The sequence below is a fragment of the Vespa mandarinia genome, chromosome 5 (genome assembly GCF_050613455.1).
Source record: "Vespa mandarinia isolate Hongniang chromosome 5, ASM5061345v1, whole genome shotgun sequence".
NCBI lineage: Eukaryota > Metazoa > Arthropoda > Insecta > Hymenoptera > Vespidae > Vespa > Vespa mandarinia.
In genome coordinates, this window is record NC_140814.1 from 2847501 (window position 1) to 2866709 (window position 19209).

Sequence of the window (19209 nt, forward strand, 5' to 3'; positions counted from 1 at the left end):
GTTCTCCTGTTTGAATTTTCACATTCTAGAGAAATCTATTTCAATCAAAAAAAAAATACAAAATGCACACCACTTAAGCATTTATATGTGAAATGTTTATAATGAAAATTGCGATTTTCTTTTCTTTCGTCGGAAAATTCAAGAGAGCGCGACTGTGGATAAATTTTTTCTTCTTCCGCGAAAAATGTCGTCGAATGCAGAGAAATTTATGCCAACAGCCAATTTAGGAGTAATGCTTGATAAACAAGTATAATTGTTTTAAATATAAAGATTTAAGCAAGAACATGGCTTTTCCGTATTTTTAAAAAGGTTTTATTTTTATGGATAAACTATTCACAAAAGAAATATCATTTTTTAAAAGCATTCTTTTCGATGAAGATAAAGTTTTTTTAAAAAATTCGTAAGTTCTGTTTATATAATAATGCTACGTTATTATATAATTATACTATGTGTCTAAGTGATGAATTTTCATAAAATTCGTAGAAAACGAAAACAAATCCATTTTTCCCTGGGAATTTCTAGTTTAACGATCGACATTTCTGGATCATTCGAAAATCTGTAATTATTTTGGGATATTTTATTGATGGAATTAATTTGGCAGATTATAAAAAATTCAGATTGTATATTATACATTATGTTCGATGATATCACTATTCTCATATTCTTATTTGATCTCATTTCGATTTTGTTAATATTTAAACGCTTATTATTATATTATACTATAAACAAAATAAATCAATGATTTTATAGATAGATTATAAATTTATAATCTTTTAATTACTTTTAATTACTTATTAATGAATATAATATTAATTATCGGATATTTTATCGAGACTCGATAAAGAATATTAATTGTGAAAAAATTTACAAAGTATTAAAACTTGTAAATCAATTACAATTTCTATGAAAGTCGAAGCCGTACAGAGAGTGTACGTATTGCCAACAGTTGAAACAAAAAAACTGATTACTTTTTTTCTAACTTGAATTTAATTCTTGATTTTGTTTGTGATTTTGTTTACAGATAATAATTATAGATCTGCATTCGCATTAAGTTGTGAATTAATAGACGATTATTTTACATTATCAACAATTTTGTATGTTACAATATCGTTTAACTCTATAACAGTTATATAGTGAACGAATATAACCTCTTTCAAAGAGATGGAATCACGAACAGAATTTAAAATAAAATCGCCTCCGACCGATGCGATTTCTGCCGTTGAATTTGGTCCGAATTCTACACAATTTTTACTTGTCTCATCATGGGATAGTACAGTTAGATTATATGATATTCATGCAAATAGTATGAGGTTAAAATATAATCACGATTTGCCGGTTTTGGATGTAGCATTTCAGGTAATGTATCAAATCTATTGAAAAACTTTTAAAATCATTAATAGTTTTTACATATTATTATTTTTAGGATGCGGTACATGCTTATAGTGGTGGCTTAGGAAACACATTGAAGATGTATGACATCAATAGTAATACTGGTAATGAGAGTTTTAGTTCTAATGTACTGCATTATAAATAATTGTGAACATGTTGCTATGGAAAATGTAAAACTCAGAAGTATTTTCTCAGAATCGGTCATGGGAACACACGACAAACCGATCAGAAAAATAGAATATTGTGGTGCGGTAAATGCTATATTAACCGGTGGTTGGGATGCAGCTGTAAAGCTTTGGGATCCAAGAACTCCCACTTGTGTGGGTAGTTATCTACAACCAGATGTAGTTTTGGCATTGTCAGTTTGTGGAGATAAATTTGTAGTAGGCACAGCAAAACGAAAAGTTTGTATCTGGGATTTAAGAAATATGGCTGGAATGTTTCAAAGACGCGAAAGTAGTTTAAAATATCAAACACGATGTATTAAAGGTTTTCCCAATGAACAGGTAAGTACATTACTTTTAATATTAAATGATAGAATAACTTTTGCATATAAAAATATTCTTTCAATTTATAGGGCTATGTTCTAAGTAGTATAGAAGGTAGAGTGGCAGTAGAATATCTAGATACGACACCAGAAGCACAGAAGAAAAAATACGCTTTTAAGTGCCATCGAATAAAGGAGAATAACGTAGAACATATTTATCCAGTAAATGCTATAAGTTTTCATTCCACTTATAATACTTTTGCTACCGGTGGATCGGATGGATTTGTGAATATATGGGATGGTTTTAACAAAAAACGTTTATGTCAATTTCATAGATATAACGCTGGCGTTGCTGCTCTTAGTTTTAGCCATGATGGTTCTGTTCTTGCTATAGGTGTGTCTTATTTAAATGAATCTCAAATACCACCTGGTGGTACAGATGAAATAGAAATTTATATAAGATACGTAAACGATCAAGAAACTAAACCTAAGTAACATTATATCTTTTTAATAGGATCATTTGTAATTATAATGTTATTTAAATCGCGCGCTACAGATCAGATAAAAACATCATTAAAATCCATTAACGGGCATTCTTTCTTTTTTTATGCATCATGTAAATATAAAGGATCATCAGGATTTTACACTTTTATATTTCGGAAGACTTCGATATTGTTAACTGTAATTATTCTATATGTATACATTACAATCTATTATGTATACGTTACAACGATTCTTATAAAACTGGATCATTTCTTTGAAATTATTAGATTAATCGAATTATTTGAATAAACTATCGTTTTTTTAAACATCGCTGCTTTATCATTATCACATAAAATATAATTGTACATACATACCTATGTATATGCATATTATATAAAAGGAGAGAGAAAGAGAGAGAGAGAGAGAGAAAAAGAAAGAGAGAGAGAGAGAAAGAGGTATGTGAAACACTTAATTTAAAAGCACAATATTTTGTACTATAGGTCAACAGTTTATGCGTTCATTATGCGACGAAATAAAAGGAGACATATTTTATAAAAGATTATATTTACTAAAAAGGCTTCGATAACTAAATACAAATATTTATTACGTGAGAAAGGCACGACTCATAATAAATATCAAAGAGAAAAATCATTACTAACGTTTTCAATTGACATTTTCTTTTTTCTCTTTTTTTACTTTTTTTCTTTTTTTTTTTTTTTTTCCTTAGAGTTGTCCATTAAAAGAAAGAAAATATATTAAAGATTATAATATTATTTATATTACTTCATTTATATAAAGAGAGAAAAGGCAGAATATCATGTCTCTCATTATTATTATAACAAAGATATTATATATTATATACATGGTAAACATTATCGCAAAAGTATTACAATGAAGATAAAAACATATACAAATGAAAATATTTAAAAAAATATTAAGATTTTCTCCTTTTATATATAATTAATATATTGGATTATCTCCATATTCTCGATATATTCGATTAACGTGAATTGTGCTATTTTAAAACACACGATATCTTACTTTTATCGTGTTATTAATTATTGTCAAAATTATTCGAATGTATTCATCGATGAACAACTCTTAAATACGTTCATGAACAATCTAATTTCAATAAATTGAGCGTACGAACCTGCATTTGAATTATTAAGACGAAGATCTCCATATTTTATATATGTACACACACACACACACATATATATATATAATTATAATATATATAAATATATATATATATATATAATATATATAAATATATATATATAATTATATTTTATATATATGTATACATAATTTTTGCATAGGAGAAAAAAAAAGGAAGAATATAATTATATCTTATCGAGATACAGAAGTATAATTATGTATTTCGATAGACTGTAACCATAATTCTTCCTCCATCTTATAAGTATATGCATTTTCATATAACGCATAATTATATAATGAATTAAGCTACTCATTTAGAGATCAACGTATGTACGATTTATAGAAATTTATATTTTGCGAAGAAGGCAAGCTGTTTTGAAATATAAGAGATCAAAATGAAATGAAAGATTTTCAACGTTAACTTCTAAAAAAATTTCTAATCATCGAAATAATATATTTCCATATGCACTATCTTTTTCTCTTTTCTTTTTTTTTAACAATTTCTTAAAAATTTTTTTTTTAATTTTAAATAACAGTACAATCATACATATATATATATATATATATATATATATATATATATATATATACATATATACATATACATATATACATATATATATATGTATAGCATTCAACAATTTTTTACTAATAATAATCGACATCTTTTATAATTCTTCTCTTAGATATACCGACACGAGCGCGAATATATCGCATTATTCTATCGAGTTTACAAAAAAAAAAATAAAAAAAAAAAAAAAAAAAAAAAAAAATAAAAGAAAAAAGTGAAATCTCTCTATTTCTATCATTGAAGATCTTTCACTTTGATCAATAGATGATCAACAAAATCATCTACGTGCAAGTTTTTTTTTTTTTTTTTTTTTTTTTTTTATAAGGATTATCATCCTTTCAAATGGAGATCCGCTTTCTGATTGAACATTTAATCAGAGTTCTTGAATTGATTCTTGAATCAATAAATAAGTGACACAACATTGGATTTCTTCACCTTTCTTCATCGTTCTTCGTTCTTCTTCATTATTTCACGAATTTATATTATCAACTTAACTTTTTAATCTGTCACATTGTCCGACGTGCAAATAATTTTTCGCAAAGTGTCACGTATCCTGTCATAAGTTGCAAAACTGATGCCTACCGCTATTGGACCCTTTACCCAATTCATACTCAGTCCTTTGAAGAAAGCCATCAGTCCTTCCTCTCTAAAAAGAAAAATAAATATAAATATGAATATTTCACAGAGACAATTAATACAATTTTCTAAAAATTTTCTTCTGTGGGTGTGGAATACGCAAAGGAGTATAAGTCAAATATTTAAAAAAAAAAAAAAAAAAGATAAAAAAAAACAATAAATGTAATAATATATTTTACATTATTGTTCTTTCTCACGGACGGTATCAGACATATATTACGTTATCAATTTTTACCTATAAAATCTAAAATCCATCATTAAATATTTAATATCATTAAGTGTATCCTTGGGAAACAACTAATAATTCTTATTTTTATCATTATTCCGAAACCCATCGTATAATTAATAATATCAATATCTTACGTGTAAATTTTAACTATTGTCGAGGTAACTCTCTGATAATGTTGATTTTTAATTGCCGAAGTTTGCATTCTTCTCCTAACGATATCCAAAGGATAACTACTCGTTTGTCCTACTACTCCGGCTACAGCGCCACAAAGGAGTGCCAAGGCAGTAGCCATCCCAGGTATAGTCGTCGTATATTGGGAATATTCTATTCATCGACAGATAATTATGACAATAAATTTTCATGGTAATCGTGACAAGAAGTAAATTCTCTAGTGTATATCAAGAAAGAGGGAGGGAGGGAGGGAGGGGGAGAGAGAAGGATGATCGAAAATGATTCATCAAAAATATGATGATATTGATGATAATGACGATTAAAGATTAGGATTGATAATTTGGAATAGGAGATAAAGACTCACCTGCCGTTAAGTGTTTCAGAGTATCATAAGTGAAGAAACTCATGCCAGCATAAGGTATAACGCCTAAGATCGTTGGTGTAAAGCCACGATAAAAGGACACGATACCTTCCTCCTGATAAATCCTTCGAAACATTTGCCTCAAAGTTTTGTACTCACTCTTTAACGTCACTGCCATTCGAGCACGTACAAGATCAAGAGGATAAGTTAAACCCTGTGACGTAACGCCGGCTAAAGAACCAGCCAATAATCTTTTAACCGGTGGAGTCCTAAAGACAAATTGATCTATTTCAATCGATTAATAATATCAATATAGACAAATTATTAAATTTATTAATCGATCGAATGATTATTAACATGATTATTCGATTACAAATTATATTTATGTTATGTGTGTTTATTATAATTAATAAATAGTAATAAATTATTTATCCAAATATTTATCGTAAAATTGATCGATCCAACGATTATAATTTATTTGATTTTATTAATGAGATTAAAAATTCTGATTAGAAAAAAAAACACACATGTATATATATATATTATTTATAATAAATTTATGTAATATAAATTATTTATGAAATTTATCGTGAAAATGATTAATTATAATAGATTATGATTTATTATAATTTATTGGATTTCACTGGTAAAATTAGAAATTTTATTTGGAGAAAAAAAATATGGATATATATATATATATATATATATATATATATATATATCGTATTTATATTATATTCATACGATAATAAATGATTTATGAACCCTATTGAATATGATTAATCGGATTACGTTTGATACTGATTTATTTGATTTCGTCTTACGTTTCTGGACTTTCGACTTGTAGAATCCTCTTCCATTGTTCATGTGCTGTAAATTGTATGGCGGCATAAGGAACGATCCTAACCATCGTCGCACTGTTACCTCGCCACAAACTCAATAGTCCTTCGTTTTGAAATGATCTGACAAGAAATACAAGAGCAGCTCTCGCTGTATAAGGTTGTTTCGATATTTGAAAATTGATCTTTGTGCGATCTAACGGTGCTATCGCTGTCTTCGCTAAACCTCCAGCTGCTGCACCAGCTAATAAACTGGTCCATACCCTCTGCACATTCGAAATGTTCTCCTTGCATTCTTTTTCTTTCTAATAACGAAGAAAATTATATATTATATACTATATATATATATATATATATATATATATATATATATATATATATATATATATTTTTTTTTTTTTTCTTTTTTTATCAATTGTATATATAATAATTATAATAATATTTTTAAAATAGTACATATATATGTTACATATTATATTGAATATATATATATATATATATATATGTATATTTAATATATTGAATACTTTGGATCGTATAAAAATTTTTATATTATATTCTCAATAAATTTTTTGTCTAGTTTTCGTCTAGTTTTTCATACGCACGCTATCTACTTTTCTTCAAAATAATATTAGAATAAAATTATTTTCAAATAGATTTATGTTCTATTATAAATAAATAAACAAATAAATTTTAATTTCATTTAGAAAAAAGTTTCATCGTAAGATATTATTAATATATTTAATATATAAAATAAAATCATATGTATTTAAATATTATTATATCAAGTGAATAAAATATTTTAACGTTAGATTTTATATTAGATAAATAATTATAGATTGATAATCACCGTAGTTGGATCCAGGTCACCATCGGATCTTGACGAGGTTGCGGTATATGTCATCGATATGGTGCTCGTTGGTTTGATGCTACCATGAATCCTCTCTAAAACTACTTGACCACTTTCAACTGGATTTGGTCCGATGTGTCCCCTCATTCTCCTTTGCCACACATTTTCGAACTGTTTTGTCAACAGTAACAGCGACAGCAACGATAGCAGCGACAACACCGGCTTCGAAGAGATTCTCGCCGTTTTGTCGATCGCAAAGGGCTACGAAAGAATAATTTATATTACGATCGTGTACACGTATATAAATGAACGATAACAAGAGAAAAAAAAAAGAAGAAGAAAAAGAAAAGAACAAAAAAGACAAGAAAAAGAAAAGAAAATTACAATAGATCTTCTTCGATGCAAACGAGATACTAACGAGCTCATTACATTAGTGTTAATTTCCTAAACGATTTAGATTTCTCTTTTTTCTCTTTTTCCGATCACGTATCAATAAAAAAAAAAAAAAAAAAAAAAAAAAATAAATAAATTACATTAAAAGATAATCGCTAATGCGTCTGTTATCCATTTTCTCTTTTTCTTTCCTCCTCCGGATAGCACGTGTTCATTAATGTATCTTTATCTATATGATAAAAAGAAAAAAAAAATAGAAAAAAAAAAAAAAAAAAAAGAAAAAACAAGAAAAAAATGAAAATTATCGTTTTATAACACATTTCTTTGCCACTGTATAACACATTTATGTAGCATAGATATATGTATAAATAGATATATGATATGAAGTGTGATAAATATTTATCTTGCAAAATGAAAGAATACAAGCTTATTTCCAAATCTTCGTTTTCTTTCTTATTTTTTTTTTTTTTTTTTTTTTTTTTTTTATAATGACAACATATTCGACGTCAAAAAAAAAAAAAAAAAAAAAAAAAAAAGGAAACACCATAACTATCGTCTGAAGTAAAAATATTTTTTATATCCATCTTCAATTTTACAAGATTTATTTTATATAAATAAAAATATTTATATATTGCAATAACAAAGAAAGACATTAATGAGTATTTAAAAAGAAATATATATATATATGTATCATCTAATGTAAATAATTATTTATTTAAATATTTATCTCGCGGTTTTGTTTTTCATGAGAGAGAGAGAGAAAGAAAGAGAGAAGGAAAACAAACCGTACGACATACGTATGTTGAGCCAGAAAATTGATTAGATACATAATCATGAGTAATGACATGATGTATAAGATTCTAAAAGTTCTTAAAGAAATAATTATTTTTCTGTTATCATAATAATCTATATTTATAGATGATATAACTTAATAATCATGAAACCGTAGATAATCGTGTATTATTTTCCTTCCTTTTTCGAACGAAAACAAAACAAAAAAAAAAAAACAAAAAAAAAAAAGAAAAAAAAGGAAAGAAAAATAATGTGCACGATTGTAATTGCGAAACTCATTAAATATTAGAATTAATCCATATGATCCTACCGCACTTCTTTGTTTACACATATTTATTATCTAAACTACATACGATAAATTTTGCAAAACGGAGTAAAAAAAAAGTACAGAGATATGTTGGATTCAACTAATCTTATTTCACTGGTATATTGTAAATAAATTTCTTAGAATTGTGAAATAAAAGTGCGCGGAATTATATGAATTGCGTGAGTTGAAAGAAAAGGAAAAGAAAAAAAAAACAAAATAAATGAAACAGAAACAGAAAAAAACAAACATGTCGTCGAGGAGTATCATTACGTTACCGTTTATAAGTATCATATTTTTATACCACTTGTGATCATAATAACGCCACGACGATAATGAATTTAACGAGATAATACTTTTACTATTTATAAATTGAAAAACAACGCGATCGTATTATATCTCAGAATTTTATTTGACATGAAATTATAAAAGAATTATCACCCATTGACCGCCATTTTTCGATTGGATTTTTGCACGAATTACTCGTGTAAATAATTAAGTCTACGACAAAATATAAATAAAGTTAAGTTAGTCGTTCGAAATAATTAAATTTCTATTAAATTTACTGAATGTAAAAAAGAATAATAATAATGAGAAATTTTTTAATTGGAGATACAGGGTCTATCTGGAGATTCTGGGATTTAAATGCGTCTCTAAACACACACAACAACATATATACACACACACACACACACACTTATATATATATATACAGATCTTATGTATGCATTGAGAATGCAAATGAGTGCACGAAGGTCATCTTGTTAATTTGTTTTCTACAACAACTCAAACCATTGATGCGAGATTCGTTCTGCTCGAGCGAAGAAAATAATGAAACAGTATCAATTTAATTATCACATTTTTTAAGGATATATATACGTTTTTTTTTTTCTAATCAATAATAATCGATAATAATCAACTGTTCGACATGAAATATTTATATTTATCTTTGACACAAATACATCTTTTTACTAAATTTTTAACTTTCTCTCTCTCTCTCTCTCTCTCTCTCTCTCCCTCTCTCTTTCTTAAAGCAATAAATAAAATGTATTTTATGTAATTATATATAATGTATAAAGAATATTCTTCTCGTATCATATATATATATATATATATATATATATATATATATATATATATATATATGTCATAATCAAACGAACAATCTATTAAGCTCATAAATTTGTCAAAATATAATATTCACCTTGTTTATAAACATTATTTAAATTATGATAACGTATCCGTGTGACTTCATTCTAATCATATGTTATCGCCACACTAATTTTCATATTTTTATCGATCGATATAAACCTCAAAAAAAAAGAAAAAAAAAAAAAACGAAAAAGAAAACACAAAAACTGATTGGAACGTCGATAAGATTAAATGAATTATTGAAACGATAAATTAAGAATATTCGAGAGATTTTTCTTTCATTTGTCCAACTTAGCGATTAAACAAAAAATCGTTTTTGTTTAATAGTATATACATATATATATATACTTTAATGATTGTAGAATTTTTGAATCGTCAGTCTATTCGAAAGTAACATTCATTAGGGACTCTTAAATAAACATGATAAGTGTGTCCTTGCAATCGGTTTGCATAATTCATACTCCGATGATGATATCCAAAAGAAAATCATGTAAATTTTTCTTTTCAATTATGATTAAAACTTCATATGAATGAACTATTGAAATTTATTCATTAATTAGATTAATACTCTCGTCCATTCTTAATTCTTATTTATAATACTTAAAAAGTTGAAATATATACGTACGATTAAATTAAAACATATATAAATCGATCGATCGTTATGAAAATGATCTTTGAATAAGTGAGATTTAGAAATAAAAAAAAAGAAAAAAAAAAAAGAAAAAAATAATAATAAAATAAAATAAAAAGAAAAAAAAAAAAGAAAGAAATAAATGTCGAATGGAATCTCTATTTGATGAATTAAATCTCTATTTTTTTTTTATTTTTTTTTTTTATTTTTTCTTCTTTTCTCAATTCTTTCCTTCTACATCCAGCAAAACTGCACAATTAGATTATTGCATTGAATTAAGTAATGAATTAATTTCTTTTTCTTTAGTTCTATTCTTATGACGAATTTTTTGCTTATACGATTTATGCAATTATCTATCTAATTATATATGTATATATATTATTATTATTATTATTATTATTATTATTAATAATTATCTATCTAATTATATATGTATATATATTATTATTATTATTATTATTATTATTATTAATAATTATCTATCTAATTATATATGTATATATATTATTATTATTATTATTATTATTATTATTATTATTATTAATAATTATCTATCTAATTATATATATATATATATATATATAATATTATATATATATAATATTATATATATATATATAAATAATTATAATTGTATATATATATGTATGTATGTGTGTGATAATTCATGTTAATATCCTAACACTAGTAAAAATGTATGCGTACGATTTCTATTTATATTTATTTCGTTCCATTGTATTATATATTTTATATAATTTTCTTTTCTTATTTATTTAATATATTATATATATATTTTTTATATTGTTTTACATATTAGATAATTTATATCTTTATTTTAAAAATTTAAATTCGAAATTCGAAAATTAAAAAAAATGTATAAATAGTCGTGACTCTTTATTTTTTCCAAATATATTTCTATTCTCTATATATATATGAATATACATTACATATTCACACACACACACACACACACACACACACACACAATGTTCAGGTTCACGTTGAAATTTGAACATATTTTTAAATATTTGATCTAGTTTCGAGATATAATCTCTTTTTTTCTCTTCTTTTTTTCTTATCTACATTGATTAAGTAAGAATTAACAAAAAAATAAATGATAATAATTCAGTTTCTAAGAAATCATATTCTTACTTTACATACGATTTTAATCACACACACATACACGGTCGCGCATATATCATACAAATACACACAATATACACACAAACACGTACACACATTACGCATACCGATCGATCGTCGATTCGTCTTACGTCGAAGAGCAATTACGTAAAAGAGAGTTTCGATCGATAGTTAGTTTCAAAAGGATAAATAAATTACTCCTTACGTTTAAATTATCAACATGAATTAACGAACACGTTAATTAACGTTGTATTTTCATAAAGAATGATAGTTAATAATGACACATGTATGTAATGTATATAAATAAAAAAAAAAACAAAAAGAACATGAAATTTATTAAACGTTACCAAATATATATATATGTATATATATATATATATGTATATGTATAATTATACACGTGTTTTTATCTTTTTTGAGAATAGTAATGAAAGTGAACTTTGTATGTGCACACACGTAAATGTCTATATTTATGTATGTGCGTATGTGTATATATCCGAACGTCAGAATGAATATAAATCAACTTCTTCGAACGAATTTGTCGATGCTTCTCTTCTTCTATACTTCGATCATATTTTCTTTCATGATTGTATCTTACTTTAGAAATTTTTCATTAAGATAACTTTCATTATATCGTTAAATAATTTCAATGAAAATTTTTTCTTTTTTTCTTTAATCGACAGAGAGAGAGAGAGAGAGAGTGAGAGTGAGAGTGAGAGTGAGAGAGAGAGAGAGAGAGAGAGAGAGAGAGAAAGAGTGAAAGAAAAAGAGAGATAAATGGATCAAACGAGATACGAGATTTTAACCTCTTTTCGAACGTTTAAATACCCTATTTTTCCTTTTCTCTCTCTTTATCTATCTATCTATCTCTTTCTTTCTTTCTTTCTTTCTTCTCTCCTTTATCATCTTACACCGTACCTCTTTCAAACGTATTAGAATTTCTTTATAAAAATTCTTGAATGGATACGAACGATAATATTCTTCTTTCGGACAAAGAACTATCTCAAAAGGTTTCTCTTTCATTCGAATGTAGAACTCGATTGCGACACTTTCAATAACATGATCATCCTTGTCGTAAGATGTCAAAGATATAAAAAAGAGGTTTTCATTTAATTTCGTTATTTTTTTACATTTTCTCTCGTTCTCGTCAAATAGAATTCGTTCACATTAACTCTTTCTTAAATGCATAGTCACTGATCAACAACAGAAACGAGAAAACTGACGAATAAACGAGTTATATATATGTATATATATATATATATATATATATATCGAGACTTGTTTTCTTTCGACGACGACTGATATTGCAACTGTTCTTTTCGTTTATCAACCAACCACTTCACGTTATTTCTCGGTTTTCTATATTATAATTTTGATTGCGTGATTGTAATTTAAAAATGAACGAATAAGACTGAGAGAGAGAGAGACAGATAGATAGATAGAAAGACAGAGAGATAAAAATAGTGATAGATAAAGAGAGACACAGAGAGAAAGAGAGAGAGAGAAAGAGAAAAAAAGAGAAACAGAAAATGAGATAGAGAAAGATAGATGGTTCGTAGGATTCCACTTACGTGCGTGCGTGCTTATCGGACAACGAGAAATGTGCTTCTATCGTGCTTGCATGACCTTCGCAACTGCGTTAACCTTACATATTCGTGATAGATGACGCTGGTCTCATCGCACGTCAATGGGTTCCATCTCTGTTTATATTCGTATAACAACATTTTTTTATTATTTGCCTTATCAAAAATATATATTTCTACGATGGTAATTTATCAACGGTTAATTAAGACTTCTGGTAAGATGAGTCGATAAAAAAGAAATTTTCATTTTTGTTTGGAATACATACTTATCGACAATGATGGTAAAGTAGAATCGTTTTAATTTGAGGTTTTTCTTTTTTTTTTTTCTTTCATTGAGAAACAAACAGAGGTAATAACGGTAACTCTATTAATTTACCGATCGAACGAATAATAATCATTGATAGCGGAACTCTGTTTTATCTACAACTGGTTTTTTTTTATTGCTTTTAAAGGTCTGTTTTATCGATCGGACAAGATAACAATGGAACACAGTTTTATCGATCGCAAGTAAGGTAACGATCGAACTCTATCTTTCCTGAATAGTAATCCTTAAATGGATAGTAATTTTTTATGTTTTTTCTTTTTTGTTATTTCCTTTTTTTATTTACCGTAATCGACATAAAACGTTTCGTTTCGATCGAATAATACACAAAGTAATACACACATATATACATACACAAGACATACATATATATATATACATATATAATCTGAAGGAGACTAATGCAATTTCGTGCAAACGATCGAACCACGGCACTACACCGTAGTAAGTACTTGTGTAGTAATAAATTTCGTTAAAACAAGATGGCTTTTTCAACGCTTTCGGAATCGGCATTTCTTTAAACGAATAATCGATGAGCCTTGCCATTTTCTTCTCTGTTACATCGAAATCCTTTCAACATTGTACTTAGAAGAGTTATCATTAACACGAATTATCTTTTACCAGGAAAATAATGAAACACCTACACGCGTATTTATAAGTGGTCCAACAAATGAGTCCATTGATGTTTTACGAATAATTCTGTCGCCACCTTAGGTTGAGAAATTAAATCACAATACCTGACTAATGTTAATTACGATTTAATAACCGACATCTTCTCGAATAGAAAATTTCTATGTGATATGAATGTAATATGATCGAGTTTAAAAACTTATCAGAGAGAAGAAGGACATGGGGTTACCCTTATAAAAGCTAGTCGTGGTATATTCGACATCATAGTTACCAAGATACTCGACCAACATAGATCATCTACTTTGAACATCCTAACGTCGTTTCTTCGAAATCGTTTGGTGACAAGAAAGACGAAAAGATACGGTAAGCATATATGTATCTATCAAATTAATGCGAAAAAACAAAAAAAGAAATATTTCTATGTAAATATCTGCTATTAAAAAAGGGGAAGAAAAAAAAAACTACGAATAAATTAAATACCTAAAAAGACAAATCGAATTTACGTTCAACGAAAGAAAAAGAACAAGGCAAGAATAATGATCGAATATCTATATATATATATATATCGCGTACTAATGCGATAGATCCTAACACGTTTAAAGGATTTATCAGGCCATCGATGTTCGTTTAAATCCATTTCGACGTTTTCCATTAATCTTTTATACCAGGCGTAAGCGTTAACGAGAAGTAATTTAAAATTGCAATAGCATTCGTCCTACTCTTAGATAGAATCGTTAGATTTACACGAGCGTGTCCAATTGCTATACCAAAGGCAGAGTTAAACGTATCAAAGTCATTCGAAGAAGGAAAACCATGTTAGATTTTAATTCGGTTAATTTAATTGAATTTACAATATATATATGTATATATATATATATATATTGAATTGAATATATTTAAACGAAGAATTTCGTTGAAAATGTGAAACGTCGAAAAAGATATAAGTTTGATACGATCTTACAATGGAGATGAAAAATATGAATGGATGATAATAGAACCATCTTTTAACTAATCGCATAAGATGCAATTTACCACCCTCCTCCCTTCCCCCATCTCCCCTTTACCCCTTTTTCCATTCGTCTACCTACTCGTAAGCCAAAGAAGCGGTCTCCGCTTCTTCGTCTCTATGCAACAGAGATGCTGGTCACGTTTCTTATCCGCGGGACACTTAGTAGCACTTACTCTTATCTTAATGACCAGGGACGCGCGTAGCGTTAATGGTCCCTTTAAAATTAGCACGGCCAGAACGGGGAGGGTGTTTCGGGCACTCTCTAAAAAACCGTCGGAAAATATAAACGCCTTTCGTTACTTCTATCTTTGTTCTTCTTTCCTTCCTTCCTTTCTTCTTTCCTTTCTTCTCACATTCTCCACCTTTCGCCCTCTATCCCACTTTTCAAAAGAATTTAAACGTGACAATTAGAAATCTAAAATTTCTTGGTACAATATAATTATTACTTTTTATAATTTTCTCTTCGTTTCTGTCTTTCTCTCTCTCTCTCTCTCTCTCTTTCTCTTCCTTTTTTTTCTTCTTCTTTTCTATTTGTTTTTCAATCTCGTTATTCAATTTTTTCTTTCACGCGAATTTTACACTTACATAGGGGGTAATACAATGGAAGAGAGAATTTAAAAACTGCAAAATAATAATAAAAATACTTGAAATAATTTCAATGTCTCTATCATGGATATGTAAAAGATGTAGATTTATACGTGCAGTTTTTCCTTGTCTTTTTTTTTTTTTTGTACGAACGTCTAATACAAAAAAAATAAAAAGAAGGAATAATGTACCCGTAGATATCGACGAGGATTAACGTTTCAAAAGTTACAACCGGATAAACGCGAAAGATCGAGACGAAAAGGTTAACGTGGTAGCAGCATAGAGTGTTGAAGCGTCGAAATGGCGGTCGTGCATTTTTAAATCGCGTCTCTTCTCTAACGGATCGTTGAACCGACAAGTCAACCGTGGCCTATTGTTTTCTACTACGTTTATTGACCACCATCGAGTTCTCGTCAGCCAATATAAATTCTCTCTTTTACCTATTGTTGTCTCTATGAAATCGTTCGTGAAAATACCGTATATAAAATCATTTTAATAATTACAATAATAATAATAATTATAATAATAATAATAATAATAATAATAATAATAAAAATAATAATAATTTATTTTTCTACGTAAGTTAGGAAAAAAAAATATATATATACACAAAACATGAGTACATAAATAAGTAAATAAAACTTTTCCACGAAATAAAATAAATATAATAAATGATAAATATAAATTTTCCTTTTCTCTCTCTCTCTCTCTCTCTCTCTCTCTCTCTCTCTCTCATTCGAGATCGGAGAGGATCGATCGGACAGAGTAGGGAGGTCAATAAGACATGAATTAAATTCAAATGATATAATAAAGTTTGATTAAATTATTCCTTTCGTCTTTCATAATTAGTCCGCGGCAGTCTATGTCAACTAGAATCGGTCTACTGTATCCTCCTCCCTCATTCCAACCCCATTCCAACCCCATCCTCATTTACCCGGTCGCCCGCCCGCTTGCCTGCCAGCCTGCCTGACCGCCCCGCCCCGCCCTGTCCGGCCCTCCCCACCATTTTACTCCACTCCACTCCACTCCACTCCACTCTACTCCACTCCACTCCACTCCACTCTACTCAATTCAACTCAACTCAACCAACACGCATCGCGTCCGATCTTTGACTTGAAAAGTCATTAGTCCATTTCGACGTATGCCAATAAATTTACCTAAGTTGTTCCACTTTGTCCCTCTTTTAACAGATTAATTTACCTACTGTTATGTATCTACCCCTCGACTTCGAATCTGTTCTTAAATTGTATTGCCGATGAAATCTCTGGGATGAAATATTTTTTATCCTGGTGAGAAAAGAGAGAGAGAGAGAAAGAGAGAGAGAGAGGGAGAAAAATAAAAAAAAAGAAAAAGAAAGGATAGAAATAAAAAAAAAGGAAGAAAAAAAAATCACAAACTCATCCAAGAATTATTTTTAAATAGATAGATAGATTTCTAGATGGATAGATTTCTAGATGGATAGATTTCTAGATAAATAGACAGATAGATAAATAAATAGGTAGATATAAATATATAAAAATTAAATTTATATAACGTAATATACGATTACGTATATATATATATATATATATTGATTATAGAAATGGCTGTTTCCTATGGTACGACGATCGTTCTCGTTCTATCGTTCGTAACAACGAACGTGTTATCTCAGACCTTTCAATATAGCCATGGATGGACGAACGGTAAACGTACTCTCACGGATGTTAATTCTCAATTCTCATATCCGCCGGCATCTTCCTGGATGAAAAATGTCTTAGACTTACAATTCGACAATCTTCAGTCAACGCAAACTTCACCTTCACCGTCGCCATCGCCAACTGCAATTGCGACGACGACGATGACGGCTACGTCGATGACACGTTGCGACATACATAGAATGAGATTATTCTTTCAGGGAAATAATAACGAAACTGTAAGTTGTTCTAAATTTTCTTTTTCTCTCTTCTTCTTTCCCCTCCCCATCCTCCTCCCCGTCTCCTTTCTTTGTTAAATCGATAAACAAAATTTTTTTTTAAATAATAACAAAGTAATCGTTAATAATATAGACGAAAGTGGGAATTGATTGAAAAAAATTATGACTAAAATTTCTTTCAAAATGATACTATCAAAATCGATCGTTCTTTTTAATCGATCGATTTTTTTACACTTATCTATTTTCTTTTCTCTCTCTCTCTCTCTCTCTCTCTCTCTCTTTCTGTAATAGAAGAGTTAGAACTAATATTATTAACGAACAATATTTCTAATAAATCAAATAAATCGTGCAGGTTTTGAAGCATTTAATTATGATAACGTAATGACATTATGGATGACATTTTTCTAACGTTTTTATTTGTCTTGGTTTTTTCGCTTCCTTTTCTTTTGTTTTGTTTTGTTTTCTTTTTTCTTTCTTTTTTTTTTTGTCTTATTCTTTCTATTTTCTGTTAAAGCTATATTTGGTACCTTGCGAGACAAGTGCGTCAAAAAAAAATCTCCGTGAACACCACCGCCTCATTCAGCTATAAAGAGGATCAACATTCGAGGATAACAATAATTAATCAAATCTAAATAAATAAAATTTGTCAGGAGCGTCATCAAGGAATGATCATTGTTAAAATGATACACATATACACACACACACACACATACAAATATACACATACATACATATATATATATATATATATATATATATATATATATATACATAAATGTACAGAGAAATATAATTATAAAATGAAAATAAAATTAAGAGATTATATCGCTGTGTGATTTTAAATTCAATTTATCCATATAGTACCGTTCCTTTTATCTTTTATTTCATTTATATTACCTTCAATCAATTATTTTATTTAAAAAATTTATCATAACAATATTCGTTGAAATTTATTCGCAATAAATTTTTTCCCTTAATAACACTACCATTCTATTAATACAATCTATTAATACATCCAATTGAAATTATTCGAACACCTTGTATTTATATATATATACGTATATATATATATATATATATATATATATATATATATATATATATATTCGTTCGTAGATTTCTTCAAACAGTCCAGTTTTCATCGAGTTTCTATCGGGCCGCTTAATTAAGTTTTCGTTGTCGTAATTGGACAGACGGCCCGATAGGATAGATCACGGAGGCTGTTAGTGTTTCTCTCTTTCTCTCTCTCTCTCTCTCTTTCAGATACATACACATACACACGGATACATAGACAAGGTCATAGACATATACGTACACATAGACGCACAACCATTTCGCAGGGTATTTTGTCTGTCAACGGAAGATGGAGTGAAACTCAGGCGAGTAGAGACACCCGCTGAGTCCATGGATTACCACCCCTATCCTACAACTTATCCCGAATTGCGACTCACCACTTCGATTTCTCAACCGATATTAAAAACTATCGATATATTTCAGTTCTATCATAGAAAATATTCAACGTGTCGAATTAATTAATTATCCGACAATATTATTGTTTTTAGCAAGAAAAAAAAAA

General features: G+C 28.1%; 3 protein-coding genes across 5 annotated transcripts; 2 read left to right on the forward strand and 1 right to left on the reverse strand.

Moving 5' to 3' along the window:
- The first annotated feature begins 946 nt into the window (after nt 1-946).
- Bub3 (mitotic checkpoint protein Bub3) lies at nt 947-3215 on the forward strand. Its single transcript, XM_035866187.2, has 4 exons — nt 947-1356; nt 1424-1493; nt 1585-1895; nt 1967-3215. The coding sequence occupies exons 1-4, from the start codon at nt 1162-1164 to the stop codon at nt 2369-2371; spliced, it is 981 nt and encodes a 326-aa protein (XP_035722080.1). The 5' UTR covers nt 947-1161; the 3' UTR covers nt 2372-3215.
- A 962-nt stretch (nt 3216-4177) lies between these two features.
- On the reverse strand, nt 4178-13269 carry DPCoAC (dephosphocoenzyme A carrier). 3 transcript variants are annotated; one of them, XM_035866182.2, is made up of 6 exons: nt 13164-13269; nt 7178-7438; nt 6313-6632; nt 5492-5757; nt 5091-5280; nt 4178-4737 (listed from the first exon to the last, which is right to left on the reverse strand). In XM_035866182.2, the coding sequence occupies exons 2-6, from the start codon at nt 7322-7324 to the stop codon at nt 4590-4592; spliced, it is 1071 nt and encodes a 356-aa protein (XP_035722075.2). In that variant the 5' UTR covers nt 7325-7438; nt 13164-13269; the 3' UTR covers nt 4178-4589. The 3 variants fall into 3 exon arrangements, with proteins under 3 accessions (XP_035722075.2, XP_035722072.2, XP_035722074.2); XM_035866179.2 differs by lacking the exon at nt 13164-13269 and adding an exon at nt 12511-12703; XM_035866181.2 differs by lacking the exon at nt 13164-13269 and adding an exon at nt 7562-7660.
- A 1112-nt stretch (nt 13270-14381) lies between these two features.
- Nucleotides 14382-18234, forward strand: Crz (corazonin). The gene is made up of 3 exons (XM_085657360.1): nt 14382-14490; nt 17302-17633; nt 18148-18234. Exons 2-3 carry the CDS (start codon nt 17304-17306, stop codon nt 18220-18222), a joined length of 405 nt encoding a protein of 134 aa, XP_085513486.1. The 5' UTR covers nt 14382-14490; nt 17302-17303; the 3' UTR covers nt 18223-18234.
- The last annotated feature ends 975 nt before the right edge of the window (nt 18235-19209 follow it).